Raw genomic sequence first — 15,504 nt, forward strand, 5'->3', positions numbered from 1 at the left:
AAAAAGTTTCCTGCATAAACTGCTTCAAAACTGTTACTTCTATTTTCAGGCTAATCTAACTGAAAACCAGAGGTTTTCTTATGTATAGGTTCCACATTAAAAGCGCACACAGGAAAAACTGTTTCACGTGCCAGCGTAAAACCTCTCTTTTCCAAATCCATACAGCTCAAAGCTTTCCACTATGAACGATGTCAGTATCTATGCATTCACTGTAAATGTTAATGAATACATGAGTTGTAGGATACAGAAATGCAAAGATCCCAAATACAGAAAGCCATGTTCTGAGAGAAGGAAGGCATTGTCTGAACTGGACGAGTCAAAACCAAACAGCCTTAGCAGGGACTGCATAACTACTATAATAAAAGGTCAAAAGAAAACCACGAACAATGCATCCTTCGAAACTAAAGACCCTTTATTCCAACACTGATTGATTAGCATTGATTTCTGGCACACGTAATGCTACGATCACCATGGCCAGCACTGCTACAGCTATCTTTTCCAATATAGGTTCACAGAGAAAAATGCATGCTGTGAGTTAAGTAAGGCCAAAAAGAAAGAAAGAAAGAAAGAAAAATCACACCTTCAGGACTGAACACTCCGTATTACGCACTCCCAGATACAGTGAAAGCAGCAGTCTGTAGCAGAAATGGCAGTATAGGAGACGCAGTATCCTACCTTCCACCATTTGCATCTCAGCAAACTATGAGAGTGAAATACAAACCAGTGACCACTAGAGCTGGGGCTGGGCTGAGTAATGCAAAAGCCACTGAAGACACCTGCATTAGTGCATGTGGTCAGGAGCCCTTTCTGTATTTAATCAGATGCCAGCGGCCTTCTGCATAGGCCCTGTTAAGTCATCCCACTACATACAACAAAACAATAAGAGCATTCCCTCAAAATCTGAGCAACGTTACAAAGAGATTATTAACACTGATATCGGAGGCAGGCTTTTGGCTTTGGAAATCTAGACTCAGTTTCTCATCCTGGAGAGAAAGAGAGCAGGGTTATTCAGTTGAAGAACTATTTATAGCTTTAAATTAAAAAAAAAAAAAAACTTTTCTCAGAAATACCAAGCCAGAAGCCAATTGCTGCCTCAACCCTTTCCAGTAGAAACAGTTCCCAGGAGTCTTCACACACTGTTCCAAGGTTGCTGGAGTGCATATTGTTCCACATGATCTTGCCAGTAATTCACAGGACTTTCAGTCACACGGTGGAGAGGAAAAAGGAAAAAATTCCTTTCTTCTCTCCTCAGGATTTCACTTCCATAACTCCTCTGCTATTCTTTTATTTATGAATTGCAGGGTAATGCCCACACCCAAATAGCTGGTTTATGTCTACCTGTTATCAAGTCAATGTGAGGACTATAACTACTTACCTAAACAGAAGGAAGCCCCCTTCATCCCAGGTGCACACTTACAAATCAAAGTACTCTCTATCTAGTTGCTACCAAAGATGAAAACCTTTTCCTACTGTTTCCCCCCACACCTTATCTTCTTGCCTAGCTGACAGAGGTCACTAGCATAAAGGAGCTTACTCGGATGCTCAAGTTCTTCCATGCAGTCCAGTTGTTCCTACTACTTTCCTACCACCACCTACCTAAGGCGTCCTCTTGAGCCGGGAGCAGGCCACCAACTAAGCTGGCTGAATGGCCAGATACCTTCTGTGGTCCATAATCCTCTTTTTCAGCCCACACAGTTAGAATGCAGTTTGAAGTGACCCTTGAAGCTGGCCCTTCAAAACAAAGGCTCAAATTAAGTACTCTTACTCTTGAAAAAAAAGCAAGAACAATCTGCAAAACTTCATGATTGATTTTTTTCTTCATAGTCATCAGTCACTAGAAAATTCACAGCAGGCATCCATATGAAGAATATCACAATTAAGAATTCCAAGCACAGTGCCTGGTTGTTGTGTCTATTTCCTAATGAATCCCCCAGCAATTACTACCTACAGCTGTAGCCTAAATGAGTACTCAGTGAACCAGTAAGAGTAGAAACCTGCTCCTAAGGCCCAGACTTTTTATGCTTCCTTTGCAGCTGAGATACAACACAACAAATAAAACTTTTTCAGCTTGATAAATAGGCTCATGGTATTTCTTGACGCAGATGCTGACCACTGTCACTGAGTTCTTCAGGCTCCCCAGAGGCTGTGGAAATGTTCAGGGTATGGTATTCTTTAATCTCAGTCTTTATTCTTGAGCCTGAATGCAATCAAGATGCAAGGAAAGGGTCCCACTCAATTGCATGAATAAGCAAAACCACTGGAGTTCACGCAGGCCCTCCAGCAGCATGGCATTCTGCCAAAGGCCTCTCTTCAGACCAAGACATGACTTCAGACATGACTCGTTATTAGTAATATTATAACAGTGCTGAGAGGCCCTCACAGAGTCTGCATTCACACAACCAGTCTAAAATGCGCACAAGATAGTCTTCATCAATATTTACAACCTGATAAAGGGAAAGCTAACTTAGCACATGAGCAACACATGCATTGCCATCTGTTCACTGGTCCTTAAACTGCTTAGTTCATGCTCAACAAGTCTAACTAAACAGCAACACAGTTCTATGCTACTTTGTTTTTAGCAGCCCTCTGTCTCATGTACCTCTCTACCTGTAACATTCACAGAACGGAGTGTTTCTCCACTTCCCTTTGTCTCTTTGCATGATATTCCCCTCCAACCACTCTACCAGTAGAAACAGTTCTACTTTCTGCAAGAGAAAGTGACAGACCATGTCACTTGGGTAATAAAACAAGTGCCCAGATGACAATGCACAGGGCATGCAAGGGGAAATACACCAAACTGCAAGCTCTGCTACATTGTCTAGGCAAACACTGGCATCACACATTAAGAGGAATAAATATCTTTTGGTGACTACTGGTAAGCAAAAAGCACGCAATTCAGTAAGATACCACTGCATGTCTTCCAGCCCCAAAGATACCAAGAAACACAGCAAGAAAATGTCAGCTCCCCTCCTACCCCACAAACCCCTTCTGGCAGAGCAATGCCCAAAACATACAGATAAAATCACAGATGCCATCTAATTCATTGACAGCAGTTTCAGAAAATGTGCTATATAATACAGCATCATTTTACTGCATCGCTTCATTTTTTAGTTTTTAAGGCAAAGTCAATTTGAAATAGCTTCAGTTGCAGCAAATAAGCTTTATAATAGTGGCAAATGGGTTCCAGACCTAAGTTGTGCATTCACACTGTGACAGGATTTGTAACTCCCAAAAATAGATGTCAGAAAATGCTAATATCTGGTGTGATGCTGATTGAATAAAGTTGAGCTTCAACAGGTTCTAAAACCACCTTTGAATGAATTTATCCAGTTGAGAAAATTATAAATCTTAAAGTGTTATTATTCTAAGATTAAGAATAGGTCACTGTAGCTCTATAACTCTACTCTTTATGATTCCTTACCCCATCTTATGTGAAAAGCCTCCTGACAAACCATTGAAACAGATCTCCAAAGTGAAGCCAACACTATTTGGAATTCAAACAACCAAAGTTTCAGAGATGTGAAAAGCTAGATTTAGAATGATTTTCTAAATGAAAAAAGTTTCCTATATCTTCAGTATAGTATTGTCTGCCTTAAAATATGCTTTCCCTTTTAAGAGATGCCACAGAGATTCAAGCAAATTGATTTAAATGCAATGAATCACAAAAATTGTACCCATCCTACAGAAAAGGAAGAAGAAAAACTAATCTTCCCTGAATGGCAATATCTTAGATGGCTTAAAAAGAAACAACCAAGTGGCAGTATTTTCTAATTCCCCAGACGCTAATTAGAAGTCACAAACAGCAGTGTCCCATGCAAATTCCATTTTCAGTGCTGCTGCAAATGGCCAGTGTTGCAGTGACACCTTTCAGCTGAACTGATTATAATAGCAATTTAACATTGTAGAGTGATTAACCTCCCATAACAGGCAGCATTTAGTAGACAAGGAAATAAGTATTGATTCCTATCATGTTGTTTATCTAATTTTTTTATTAAGTACTGTTAAAAAAAGAATAGTGCATTGCACATTTGAAAACAAATCTGCTTAAGTTAAACATTACCATAAAAGTCATCAGCTTACAAGGAAAGTGATTCACGGTGGAAATCATTTCTAACTCAGTTTAGTAAAGTTTGTGTAACAATTGCCTGCCCAGGAAAAGAAACCCACTCATTTACAGACTTAATGGGGTAATATTAGAGGAGAAAACCAAAGCAATTTGGTACAATGATACATCATTAATCTAGGGTACACCAGCTAATAAAAAAAAAAAACAAACAGACATACATATAGTTGGTATTGATGAAATAATACAGAGTTGTAAGCAAAGACAATAAACCATTCAGTGACAAATATTCCTATTATATCAACAAGGAAAATAAAGAACAACAGGATAAATTAAGCAACTACACATGAAAGAAATGCTGCTTCTGCTTCATATTCTAACTGCAGAGATAGGGAAAGAGTATTTTCCTTACCTCAGACACAGCCTGAAGAAAGACATCAATACCACATCTACATCCTTCCTTAGTTCTCTTGATAGCGACCTAAGAAGAAACACAAAATAAGTAACTATCTTCTCTGCAAACAGCACGTGCTCAGGGGGCAGCACGCTGCCCAGTAAAGCAAGTTGAAAATAAGTTCAAAAGAAAAAAAAAATAATAATCACCACCACAACAAAAAAAAATCCTTTCAAAATAGAAGAGCAAAGAACTTGATATTTGAAACTGCCAGTAAGGTTTATTGCATTTTGAAGGAGAATCAATAATCAAATTATATAGACATAACTGTGATGTGCCCTTACTATTTTCAGTAAAATTATAAAATATTTGTCTACAGAGTAAGGACAGCAAATTCATCTGCACAGAACTCAGCCATGAAAGACCTGAAAAGATTCCTACCCCTGTTGTAAGCACACAGGGTCTCAAATGATACAACCTTGCTAACTTGCTTTTTCCTCCAGAAGGACGGTGCTTCCTAAAGCTACATTCAAACGTTAAAAGCTTTGGTGAAGAGTTCATCCACTGACCTGCAAAGAAAGCCTTGTGTTCTGCTCCAACATTTTCTAACAGCAAACAATTTAAAAAATGGTTTCACGGAATGAACTGTTAAAAAAGAAAATCCTCACATAAGCTTTTCCCGAGGGGGAAGAAACATCCACAAGGTTTAAATTGGCCAGGCGGATTTAAGAGGAAGCGGAAAAAAAAAAGCAGCTCTTTCTGTTGCGTCAAAGAGCCCACTGTGCAATAGGAACAGTGAGTGGAGTTGTTAAACTGGCAAGCTTCTGCTGAAGACAGCTTTTCAATATGCTCTCAGCATCGTCTCCCAGGGCTGGCTGGAGACAGTCCCACTCCTCTTATATGAGCTATGCTCCTTCAAGAGGCAATCGCTCTTAAGGACAGTTTCCATAAACATGCTGTTCCACTGCTTTTGCTGCACAATGAGGGTAATTAGACACATACCTGCACTCGTGTATCAGAATTTCACGTTCCTGGGGGAAACGCAGGACCATCAGCCCAGCTTAAGAGCAGGATGCTACTGATGACAGATTGCTGGCTGGAACTCTGTTCTGTGCTTACACCATTCAGTTTGCTGACAAAAAGATAGTTTTGAAAGATAGTACTGACAGAGAAAACCTCAGTGTGATTGCATTAGGATGCTGTAGTCCAAGCAGCTGAATCAAGGAAATCAGTAGTCGTGCTGCTGACTACCTCTGTGTGTACTGCAGAGCTGTGGCTACCAGGGGTGAGTTAATCGCCCCTCCTGGGAATGACCACCACATGACAACAGAGGCTGAGGCAGTGTATTTACTGTGACAAGAGCATGGGAACTGAGCAACCCGGCTAGAGGTGAACAGAGCCACAGCCATCAGCACATACAAGGATTTGCTACACAAACCTTCACGTATGAGAAAACCACCCTGAATCCCTTCTTCCACAATCAGTGCAGACCTAAGCAAAGGCATTCAGAGCACAGGTTGACCTACTGTAGCAGGTCTTCATCTGATCAGCTAAACTGTCTTCTGGGTGTCTCTAACTATATATAAAGGGAAACTAGGATGACTTGTCAAATGAAAGGAGGTTACAGACACCAACACACTGAGGTGAATACCACGCCAAATGACGAGGCTGTGCACACCTGTGAGATGTGTGCAGAAAGAGCCTGCTAGGAGCAGGAGAAGAATAGAACAGGTCAGAGATCCTGTTCCAAATACAAACCAAGGAATGGGCTTTTCAGCATGACTGCAGATTAAAAGCAGTTTTAAAAACAGGACAAACATATGGCTGGATAGATACATAATCTTTATTTCTAGATCTTTCAGAATTGCCACAGAGATACTAAGAGCTTGAACAAGAGGGGAAGGCAGCAGGAGAAAAGGAAATATGTCCAGGAGATTAATCCCCTCTGTGTCATTTGCTTACTAATATGTCTTCTACAGGAAGAGTCTACCCTCCTGTTTCAGCTACTTTCAGGTTAAAATGAAATCCTCCCTTAACAAGCGTTTTCATAAGGAGCAGAACACTTTTTAAAATAAAGTACAATTAATTTACATATGAAAGATGGCATTTTCTAAGCCTTGGCCCTGTTAACTGAAAGCAAAGTCCCTTTTGTGCACCAGAGATGCAGCCAATGTGCTGCTGCTATGTTCTGCTCACACCACACCCAGACAACTTACCACTCTTGCCAAGCTCCAGCCGTAGTGTCACTTGAGTTTAGCACTGTGAGTGTGGTGATTAATAATCCTGTCCACACCGCAGGGAAGAGAACCAAGTCTGGTTCAACATCCCAAAGTTAACAGCTAGACAAGCGTTCTAGCATCTCTCGTAATAACAACACCCACTTGTAAGACTGACTAAATCTTCCCCACTATAAATACAGATTGCACACAGCTCAGTGCTGTCATACCGCAGGCTGAAGGAAACTGATCCCATTTGCTTTGTCTGAAATGGATTTTTTTGTCCATCTTGAGACTGTAAAAGTGCAGTTATTTGCACTGTGAGCACATGGCTATACCAGATGCCCTCCTGATGTCCTTTGCAGCCTAAACTATTATGATTCAGTAAAAATTAGGCCAATTAACAAGAACTGCTTTCAGCTATTACAGAAATGAAGTGGACTGTGGCCTGTGGCCAACTCCAGCATTTCAAAATCCAAATTTGGATTCAATTCTGAAGACTACAGACAGCCCCAGTACCACAGACCTCTATTCCATCTCATGAGAAGCCACCAGATCTGCTAAAAAATGTACATTTGTACTGACATGGCCATCTGTCATTAACAGATAGCAGCCTACAGAGAGCTGCGCTGAATCCCAACAGTCCCATGCTGTTCCACTCATGGATTCCCAGCCTCCTTTTGCTCTTCTTTCTGGTTCATCACTCAGCAGTTTTATCTACTATCTTTCACCACCAAGGGTAAGATAAGACACTTGGTCTCAGTCTCAAATTCTCAGTCCCCGGCAGCCTAAACTCCTCCCAGGTGTAGGAAATTGCTCTGCACAAAGCCAGTAGACACCAAAATGGTTAACAAAACATCTCAAAAATCCCCTTCTCCAAGGCCTCGCTCATAAAATACTAAGGAAATTTATGCTTGTCAGATCTTTTCAATATTGATACAACAGCTTTAAAAAGGAGAGCAGACTGTCTTTACCCATGCCAACACCAGCTTTGATCTCTGTAGTCCTAAAGAATGCATGCAGGACAACAATTACCGGTAAGGCAGCAGATGGATAACCATTTGCTGGGATTATACCAAGGCAGAAATTCAGAAAGCGGAGAATGACAATATCAAGCCCTCTGCCATTGTTCAGTGCCACCTTAACACCTTCTGAACATACTGTATCGACTGAAGGGTCACAGCCTCATTCAGAGTCTCAGCTGTAGTGCAGACAACTTGATGCACTATGCTCAAGGTCTGCAATGCTGCCTTTACATACCACATATGCCTCTCCCTGCACTGACTGTGTCAACAACGCTGCCTGAATCCCCCACACTTGATCTTCACCACTGACACCTTCAAGAAACAAGACAATCTTCCCAGGCAACACCAACCTTCACAGCATCAGATGACTAACGTGCTTTGAGGTCAGCACTGTCAGTTTCCTGCTACAACAGATCACAAAGCCTCTTCCTGATAAACAAGGCTTATGTAGGCATTCCAGCTGGGTCCCACATTCCTGCAGGAAGGAGGTTGTGCACTCTTCCAGTCAGACGGCTAAGATATTGAGACCTTCAGTGTGCCCTGCATTGTTCACATCCAAACAGCACAGTCTGTATGAGAACTTGGGAGAGCCACTCCAGGAGGGGAGGAAGAATCAAGTCTCAACCCGACAGGATTAGCCCAGCCCTGCCACCATCGACAGGCTTGGAACAGAAGATTAGTACACCAAATCACTGACACATCAGCGGTTCCAGTTCAGCACATTAACAGCCCCAAATCACAGAACTGCAGAGGTTGGAAGGGACCTCAAGAGATGGAGCCCACTACTCTGCTCAGCTAAAACCAATAGCTTCTGTTCTCAGCAACTTCAAACGCGAATCCTATTGTGGTGTGGTAGAGACTCAGTACCTGTATTTTTGGAACTGTCATTATTCCATGCCCTATTCTGATTTCCTTCTGCTGTGCTAACAAATGCTGATTTTCAGCCATGAAAAATTATCACAGTAATAACTACGATTCTGTGATTCTCCAAAAAACAGTGTTCCCTTTCCTCTTACACAAGAGAAGTGTTGTTTCTTACTCTGATATTATTAAACCCAATGCTCTAAATTCTCTCAACTAAAAATAGCTGCTTTTATGACTCCTTATGAAACTCACCCAAAGCCATGATTGCTGTCTAGCTGGTACCTAAGTGTAGTTCTGCAGCAGATGTTTACCAGGGGACTCCTTGCACACCCATGCTTCTTCAAAAGCAGCTTCTGATACCCACTATCCTCCTGTTGCCTCTTGCAGCATCCTAATTCTGGCTTCACAAGCAGCACAGAGCAAACTAGGACCACTCACCCCATCAGTCCTTCCCTGGGCAGTTAATGAAGAGATACAATATACACTGTTGTGTTTTGAGCCCAAAAAGTAAAATGCCATCCTACAGCAGCCTGTGGGTTGGATAGTAAAGGCAAGAAAGAAAGGCGAGGAAGTGTTCAGCACCTGTTTCATGAGCAACAGCAGACTTTCTGCTGTGGCTCTGTCACGTCTGAATGGTGCATTAATTACATATTTGTGCTCCTTCCAATTACAACTGATGAACATCTCTCAACAAAAGAGCTGAGAGAAGGGTCAAAGAACAGGATCTTGCACTCACTGCTGGGTACTGATAAACTGACAGGGCCGACTGCTTTCAACAAGACAATCCTGTGATAATTTCTCATGGCTACAAATCAGCATTTGTTAGCACAGCAGCAGGAAATCAGAACAGGCATGAAATAAGGACAGTTCCATGTCAGGCTAAAATCAGCTCTCTCCTTCAGAGAGCAGAGTCTTCACAAACACACCTCTTCCTGAAGGCTGCAGTTTATGTACAAGTTCTCTTCTACAAGCACAGGCCAACAATGAGGCCACAGAGTGAAACCAGTGTAAGATTCACACCCAAAGAGCATGGGCGGTTCCTCACACAATGCTGGCATTGGCTTTGGTGTAGGAGGAATTAGCAGCAGCAAAGAGAAAGGGAGAGAAGTCAAATTCCCAGCCCTCAGATGACTCCATTCTCAGTTCAAAGATGACACCAGGGACCATACATTTTCCCCAAACTTAAAATTTGTGGCAGCCTACCACAAGAACACTTTCTCACCTGCACTGGAATAACAAGAGGATCTGCAAACATCATAAAACAGCTAATAATGAGGCAAAAAATGCATCAATTAATAAAGCAGAAAGGATGCTACCCCTTACCTGCTTCAGAGACTTAGCATCCGTTTTAACTATTTATTAAAGGGACTGTCTCCTAGATACAAAGACACATGGCCTCAAGCGCTGCAAGTTCACAAGAGCAAAGTCTGTAAGGTCTGTTGCTACATCAAAAATGAACGGCCTACTTGAAAGGAATAAATGAAATGATAACATTGAAAAAGTTTACATGTAGATAAGTAACAGGAACACCTGCATGTAATCAAGCAACTTAACATTGAACACCATAAATCACAGATAAGCAAATCTATAAGTTGCTGAAGGTCAGGAGAGCTTATGGAGCAAAAAAGTTCTGCTCTTCGGCTCTACTGTTGGTTACCTTAGTCCTGAACTACAAGTGCCTTTTATCAGCACAAGCCATGGCAGTGGTGCTAAGGCCTTGGACATTTACAAAGTACTTCGATTTACGCAAATATCAATTTAAAATAGGGCACTGCTGTGCTGTAAAAAGAGTTTAAGTCAGTTGACTCCAGCCACCATTATATTCTCAACACCACTCACAAAACTAAGGAAGAGGAGCTCGTAAGCCTGGCTCAGCAGCTGTACTATGTACTATCACTAGCTCTAAAATGCTGATGGGTAGTACCACAAAATTTCTCAAGTTTTGAGAGCCTAAACTGCTCCCTAAGCTACATACAAGTACTTCAACCCTCCCTATCCATACAAGTCCACTTAATTCCCCCTTCCCTACTATAGCTACATCTTCTGACCCTCAGCCCACACACAATAAAGTCCCTATACCTCACTAACCCAACTGCAACACAAAGATTCCCTCCAAGACCTATAGAGAAGGCAAAAGAAAGGCCGGTAGAGCTTCCCCGAACATCGCCAAAAGCCCTGGAAGGACCCACAAAACGCCATCCCCCGCACACGCCCTGAGCCGCACACCGCCCGGATGGGGCGGGGCAGAAGAGCGGACGAGGCCGCCCCGGAGTATTAGGGCGCATGCGCGCCGCCCGGCCGCAAGATGTCAGCTCAGGGGGATTGCGAGTTTCTGGTGAAGCGAGCCCGCGAGCTGGTGCCGGGAGATGTATGGGCGGCCAAGGCCTGGCTCATCACGGCGCGGAGCCTATATCCCGCCGACTTCAATATACAGGTGAGCGGTAGGGCACCGGCGCTATGCGAAAGCGCGGCGCGGCGCTCCCCCACACGGCCTTGCGGCGGGCGCTGCGTGACTGACGGGCACGCCGGCCAATGGGCTGGGGGGGCGGGGCGAGCGGTTGCCGTGGTGATGGAGGCACGGCGTTTCCATTAATGGGCTGACAGAGCCGCCCCGCACTCTGACAGAAGCTGTTGTAAAGTTTTAGAGCTCCTCTTCGGCAGATGGCTTTCAAAGTAGATTGTGTTTCTGCCCTGCACTTGTGTGCAAACCCCAGTCACAGATCTCGCTGGTTGTTTTGTTTGTGTAGAAATAAAGCAGCACGTTAGTATTACTGCGTTTATGTGCGTACAGACATTCTCACACTGTGTGTGATTAGACAGTGCTGCAGTTGTTTCCTCCCAGTTGCTGTTATTCACACATATGTCCTTTGAATCGGTCCGTTGTCGTGGGGTTTTCTCCGAGCGGAAAGGATAATGCGATTGATAAATGCGCTCAGGAAGGCCAACGTGCTGTCCTTGCCTCCTGCAGTACGAGATGTACACCATCGAGAGGAACGCGGAGAGGACGGCGTCGGCGGGCAGGCTGCTCTACGACATGTACGTAACACGGGGACGTTTGTCCTACCAGCAGATTCCTAGATCACTCTGCATTCTTTGCTTCAAACTTTGTTACAGGTTTGTGAACTTTCCGGACCAGCCTGCAGTGTGGAGAGAGATCAGTGTTATTACAGCAGCGCTGAGGAATGACTCGCAGGACAAGCAGACACAGTTTTTAAGAGGTAAGGATTTTACTCTGAGGATAGGGAGAGTCCAAAAGGAACCTAAAGATAAGCCCTCTGGTTTCATAGCTAGTTGGGCAAGTACAAAAAGCACAGTCTGGTAAGCTAGAGAAATCATTGAGCACTTGAAGTCTTGATATTCACTGCTGGCAGCTTTGAAGGCACACTTTACACCAGACAAGTTGTAATCTCTTCTCTGAAGGTGCGCTTCAGAAATTGTAAGAATAAGCAGCGTGTCTCCCTTTGTGTACAGGTTACTCTAATTGAGGAAGCGTTTGCATTTTCATGGAATGGAATTCATAAAGAATACATCTAAATTATAGGGAGAATATATTGGTTTCTTTTCTGTGTCTCATGGAATATTTAAATTGGAAAAGGTACTTCTTGGTTAAAATAATAATGTTAGAAGTGGTACGTCAGCGAAGAATGTAAATGAAAATCTTGAAGAAACATATTTAAGTGTCAGATTTTTTTTCACCGTTCTACTCATTAGCATTCTTACTTGTTAAGTTCAGTGCATCCGAAGAAACACAGGCTTCGTTTAGAAAGATAGCATTTTTGTTTTTTCAGGCTCTGGTATTAAAAAACTGAATGAAATGTAAGGAAATGTTTTCAGTCTATGTAGCAAGGTCACATTGACCTTGTCATTTACCCTTCTCAGCCACCTTTGCAGTTCAAACGCAGTGAGTTGCACTGTATCTTTTCTTTAAAGGATTATTTGAAACCCTTCCTGGTCGAGTGCAGTGTGAAATGTTACTGAAGGCCACAGAGCAGTGTTTTAACACACTAGAAAGGGCAGAAATGCTACTGCTACTTCTGCGACGCTTCCCAGAGACTGTGGTACAACATGGGGTAAGAGTAACTGATAATAGGCATTTTGTTTGTTTGTTTTGTAAATGCAATGAATATTTCATGCTTTTTTAGGGGGAAAAAAAAGAATAACACACACATACACACAGAGTGTTGAGGAATATTGTAGTCTAAGAGATAGTATTGTTTGAGCTTTTTTCAGTAAATACTGAGGGCAAAATACTTTGAGGTTATAATTAGACTCGGAGCAAAGCATTTGCTTACATGTACAAAACTGTGCTGGAGCCCTTTAAATATTGGTGAACTTATATTGAAGCATAGTTTGAAGACTGTAAAACCTGTTAGTTCTGAAACTAATTTGAACTAACATATTGTACTTCATACCTGCAACAGGCAAGAGTGCGCAGGTCAGGTGACAAGCTGCAAATGTAAGGTGTGGTACCTTTCACCTTTTTGTGCACATCTTTACTGATAAACTCACAGGCACAATTATTTTGGTCCTGGTTTTGTTATTTCCTGGTATTGCTTTTTGTCTGATATTACATAGTGCTAGTTTAATTACATAGATACTAATGCATCCAGTGAAATAGTTAATTCCTACCGAACTATTCTCTGAATAATTGTTCACCTTCATTGAACTGCAATTCCAAAAGTTTCCAAAAACACTGGTCCACCATTTGTTTTTCACCTCTGCTTACACAGGTTGGCCTTGGAGAAACATTATTAGAAGCTGAAAATATTGAAGACCAAGAATCCCCAGTAAATTGTTTTAGAAAATTGTTTGGTAAGAAAACACTAATATTCTTGTCTTTTTGTACAAGTTTATGGAATGGCAGTGAGATAAATTTGGAGTTAAGTATATTGCTGTTTTAGAATTAAGATTAGAAAAGCACTTTGTTCAGAACAGTGTCAGATGGCTTTAGGGCAGGATTGCCATCTGGCACAAATAGGTATTGCAGTCATTCATTTGAGGTTTTTTGTTATTCTTTGTGATACCGCTTTTCTGAAAGAGTGGTCAGATGCTGAAATGGGCTGCCCGGGGAGGTGGTGCAGTCACTGACCCTGGAGGTGTTCAAGGAACGTTTAGACACTGTGTTGAGGAACATGGTTTAGTGAGAACTATTGGTGATAGGTGGATGGTTGGACTGGATGATCTTGTAGGTCTTTTCCAACCTTGGTGATTCTATGATTCCATGATTCCTTCTGGTGTTTGGTCTGCCAGAGATGGGAATTTATGTTGCTAATTGAAAAACTTTACTTGGGACAAATAGAATTAAAAAATTGCATAAACTCTAATGATTTTGTTTTGTTTGCTATTTTAGTTTGTGATGTTCTTCCTCTAATAATTAACAACCCTGATGTTCGACTTCCTGCCAGCTTGTTATATAAGTACTTAAATAAAGCAGCAGAATTTTATATTAACTATGTAACTAGATCTACACAGACAGAAAGCCAGTATCAAGGTAAGAGTATTTTTACAAAATCAGACTTTCCTGAAATACATTTTATCCTTATTGAAATAGGCTTATAAATGCATCAACTCAGTGTAATGTATCTTATAGACAAAGATAGGAAAAATGTCTAAGATCTCCTCATCCAACCTGTCAACACTGATTACCCTGAAAGCTCAACTGTGTCTTTTTACATTTCTCCTTAGTTACACATCTGTTAGTTTGATTTCTTTCTAAAGAGAAAAATGCATTTGTTTTCATAGGTTCACAAGATTCATCTGATCTTATGTCTCCAAGCAAACGTAGCTCTCAGAAATACATAATAGATGGTCTTACAGAGAAATCATCCCAGATTACAGATCCTTGGGAGAGGCTGTTTAAAATATTGTCTGTGGTGGGAATGAGGTGTGAATGGCAAATGGATAAAGGAAGAAGGTGAGAAATTTTTACTTTTCCAGGTATTCCTGCTTGTGGAGGATTGATCTTTTTAATCCTTAAGCAGATGATGAGTCAGAGAAGGACTTTAACATGAGGAAACATTTTTTGTAAATTCAGTGCAACTTTTCTTTCAAGACTGTATATTGTAAATTAAAATGTGAGCCCCTTTCAAATTACTTACTGAACTATATCCTTGATGACTAAAGTCATACATAAGAACTACAGTAGTGTGGGATATCCTTTCCTAGGTGCCACAACAAATTAAAAGAAAGTGAATATTTAGTGAAGTTTCACTGGTATGTATTCCTAGACTTTTCTGACATGCAGCTGAGGGATTTCCTGAGCCAAAACATTAAGCTTTTCACATTCAGTGTGAATTGTTTGCTTTAGTTTTTGGTCTGTGTAACATGCTGAATTTTTCTTTATTTCTTTCTCAGAAGTTTTGGAGATATTTTGCATAGAATGAAAGACCTCTGCAGATACATCAGTAACTTTGATAGCGATGCACATGCTAAATACAAGAATCAAGTAGTGTATTCTACAATGTTGGTCTTCTTTAAGAATGCATTCCAGTACGTCAGCAATATCCAGCCATCTCTCTTCCAAGGTTAGTTTTCATTGCTTTTAAAACTATTGGTTTACAAAGTGTCATGGATTCTCTTTAAAATTTTCCCAATCTATTGTTCTTATCAGCAGAAGTAGTTCAGGACAACTTCCAAACTGTGTTGGAGCAAAGATCTGTTTAACGTAGCATTATGATTTCAAGCTCAGTGAGCAATGGTAGTCTAGTGAAGAGAGAAGTAACAGCCCAGGTGTTATGTATAATGTTACTAGGATTCATTCCCACTGTCCCATCAGCATCATGTTTGTTTTTATTTTCTCCTCTGATTTTGATTCTTTGAGGCTTATATTTTCATGGCTTCTGTATGGGAACTGCTAAGTCACAGCCTGAACTTCTGACTGATCACCTGAGGCGAGTAATAAGTCAGCCCTGGGAGCACAGGTGAAGGCAATTCACCTGTGCT

At 41.5% G+C, this 15,504-nt stretch overlaps 1 protein-coding gene and 1 long non-coding RNA gene across 2 annotated transcripts; one reads left to right on the forward strand and one right to left on the reverse strand.

Moving 5' to 3' along the window:
• Window positions 1–4,361: 4,361 nt before the first annotated feature.
• Window positions 4,362–10,769, reverse strand: LOC104910559. Its single transcript, XR_004159493.1, has 3 exons — window positions 6,674–10,769; window positions 5,460–5,589; window positions 4,362–4,544 (listed from the first exon to the last, which is right to left on the reverse strand). It is a non-coding gene; the product is annotated as an uncharacterized LOC104910559 (long non-coding RNA).
• A 73-nt stretch (window positions 10,770–10,842) lies between these two features.
• LOC104909218 (integrator complex subunit 10) lies at window positions 10,843–15,366 on the forward strand. Its single transcript, XM_010709578.3, has 8 exons — window positions 10,843–10,996; window positions 11,531–11,598; window positions 11,677–11,780; window positions 12,493–12,632; window positions 13,293–13,374; window positions 13,913–14,053; window positions 14,305–14,476; window positions 14,917–15,366. Exons 1-8 carry the CDS (start codon window positions 10,868–10,870, stop codon window positions 15,089–15,091), a joined length of 1,011 nt encoding a protein of 336 aa, XP_010707880.1. The 5' UTR covers window positions 10,843–10,867; the 3' UTR covers window positions 15,092–15,366.
• The last annotated feature ends 138 nt before the right edge of the window (window positions 15,367–15,504 follow it).

This window comes from Meleagris gallopavo, chromosome 4 (genome assembly GCF_000146605.3).
Source record: "Meleagris gallopavo isolate NT-WF06-2002-E0010 breed Aviagen turkey brand Nicholas breeding stock chromosome 4, Turkey_5.1, whole genome shotgun sequence".
In the NCBI taxonomy this organism is placed as follows: domain Eukaryota; kingdom Metazoa; phylum Chordata; class Aves; order Galliformes; family Phasianidae; genus Meleagris; species Meleagris gallopavo.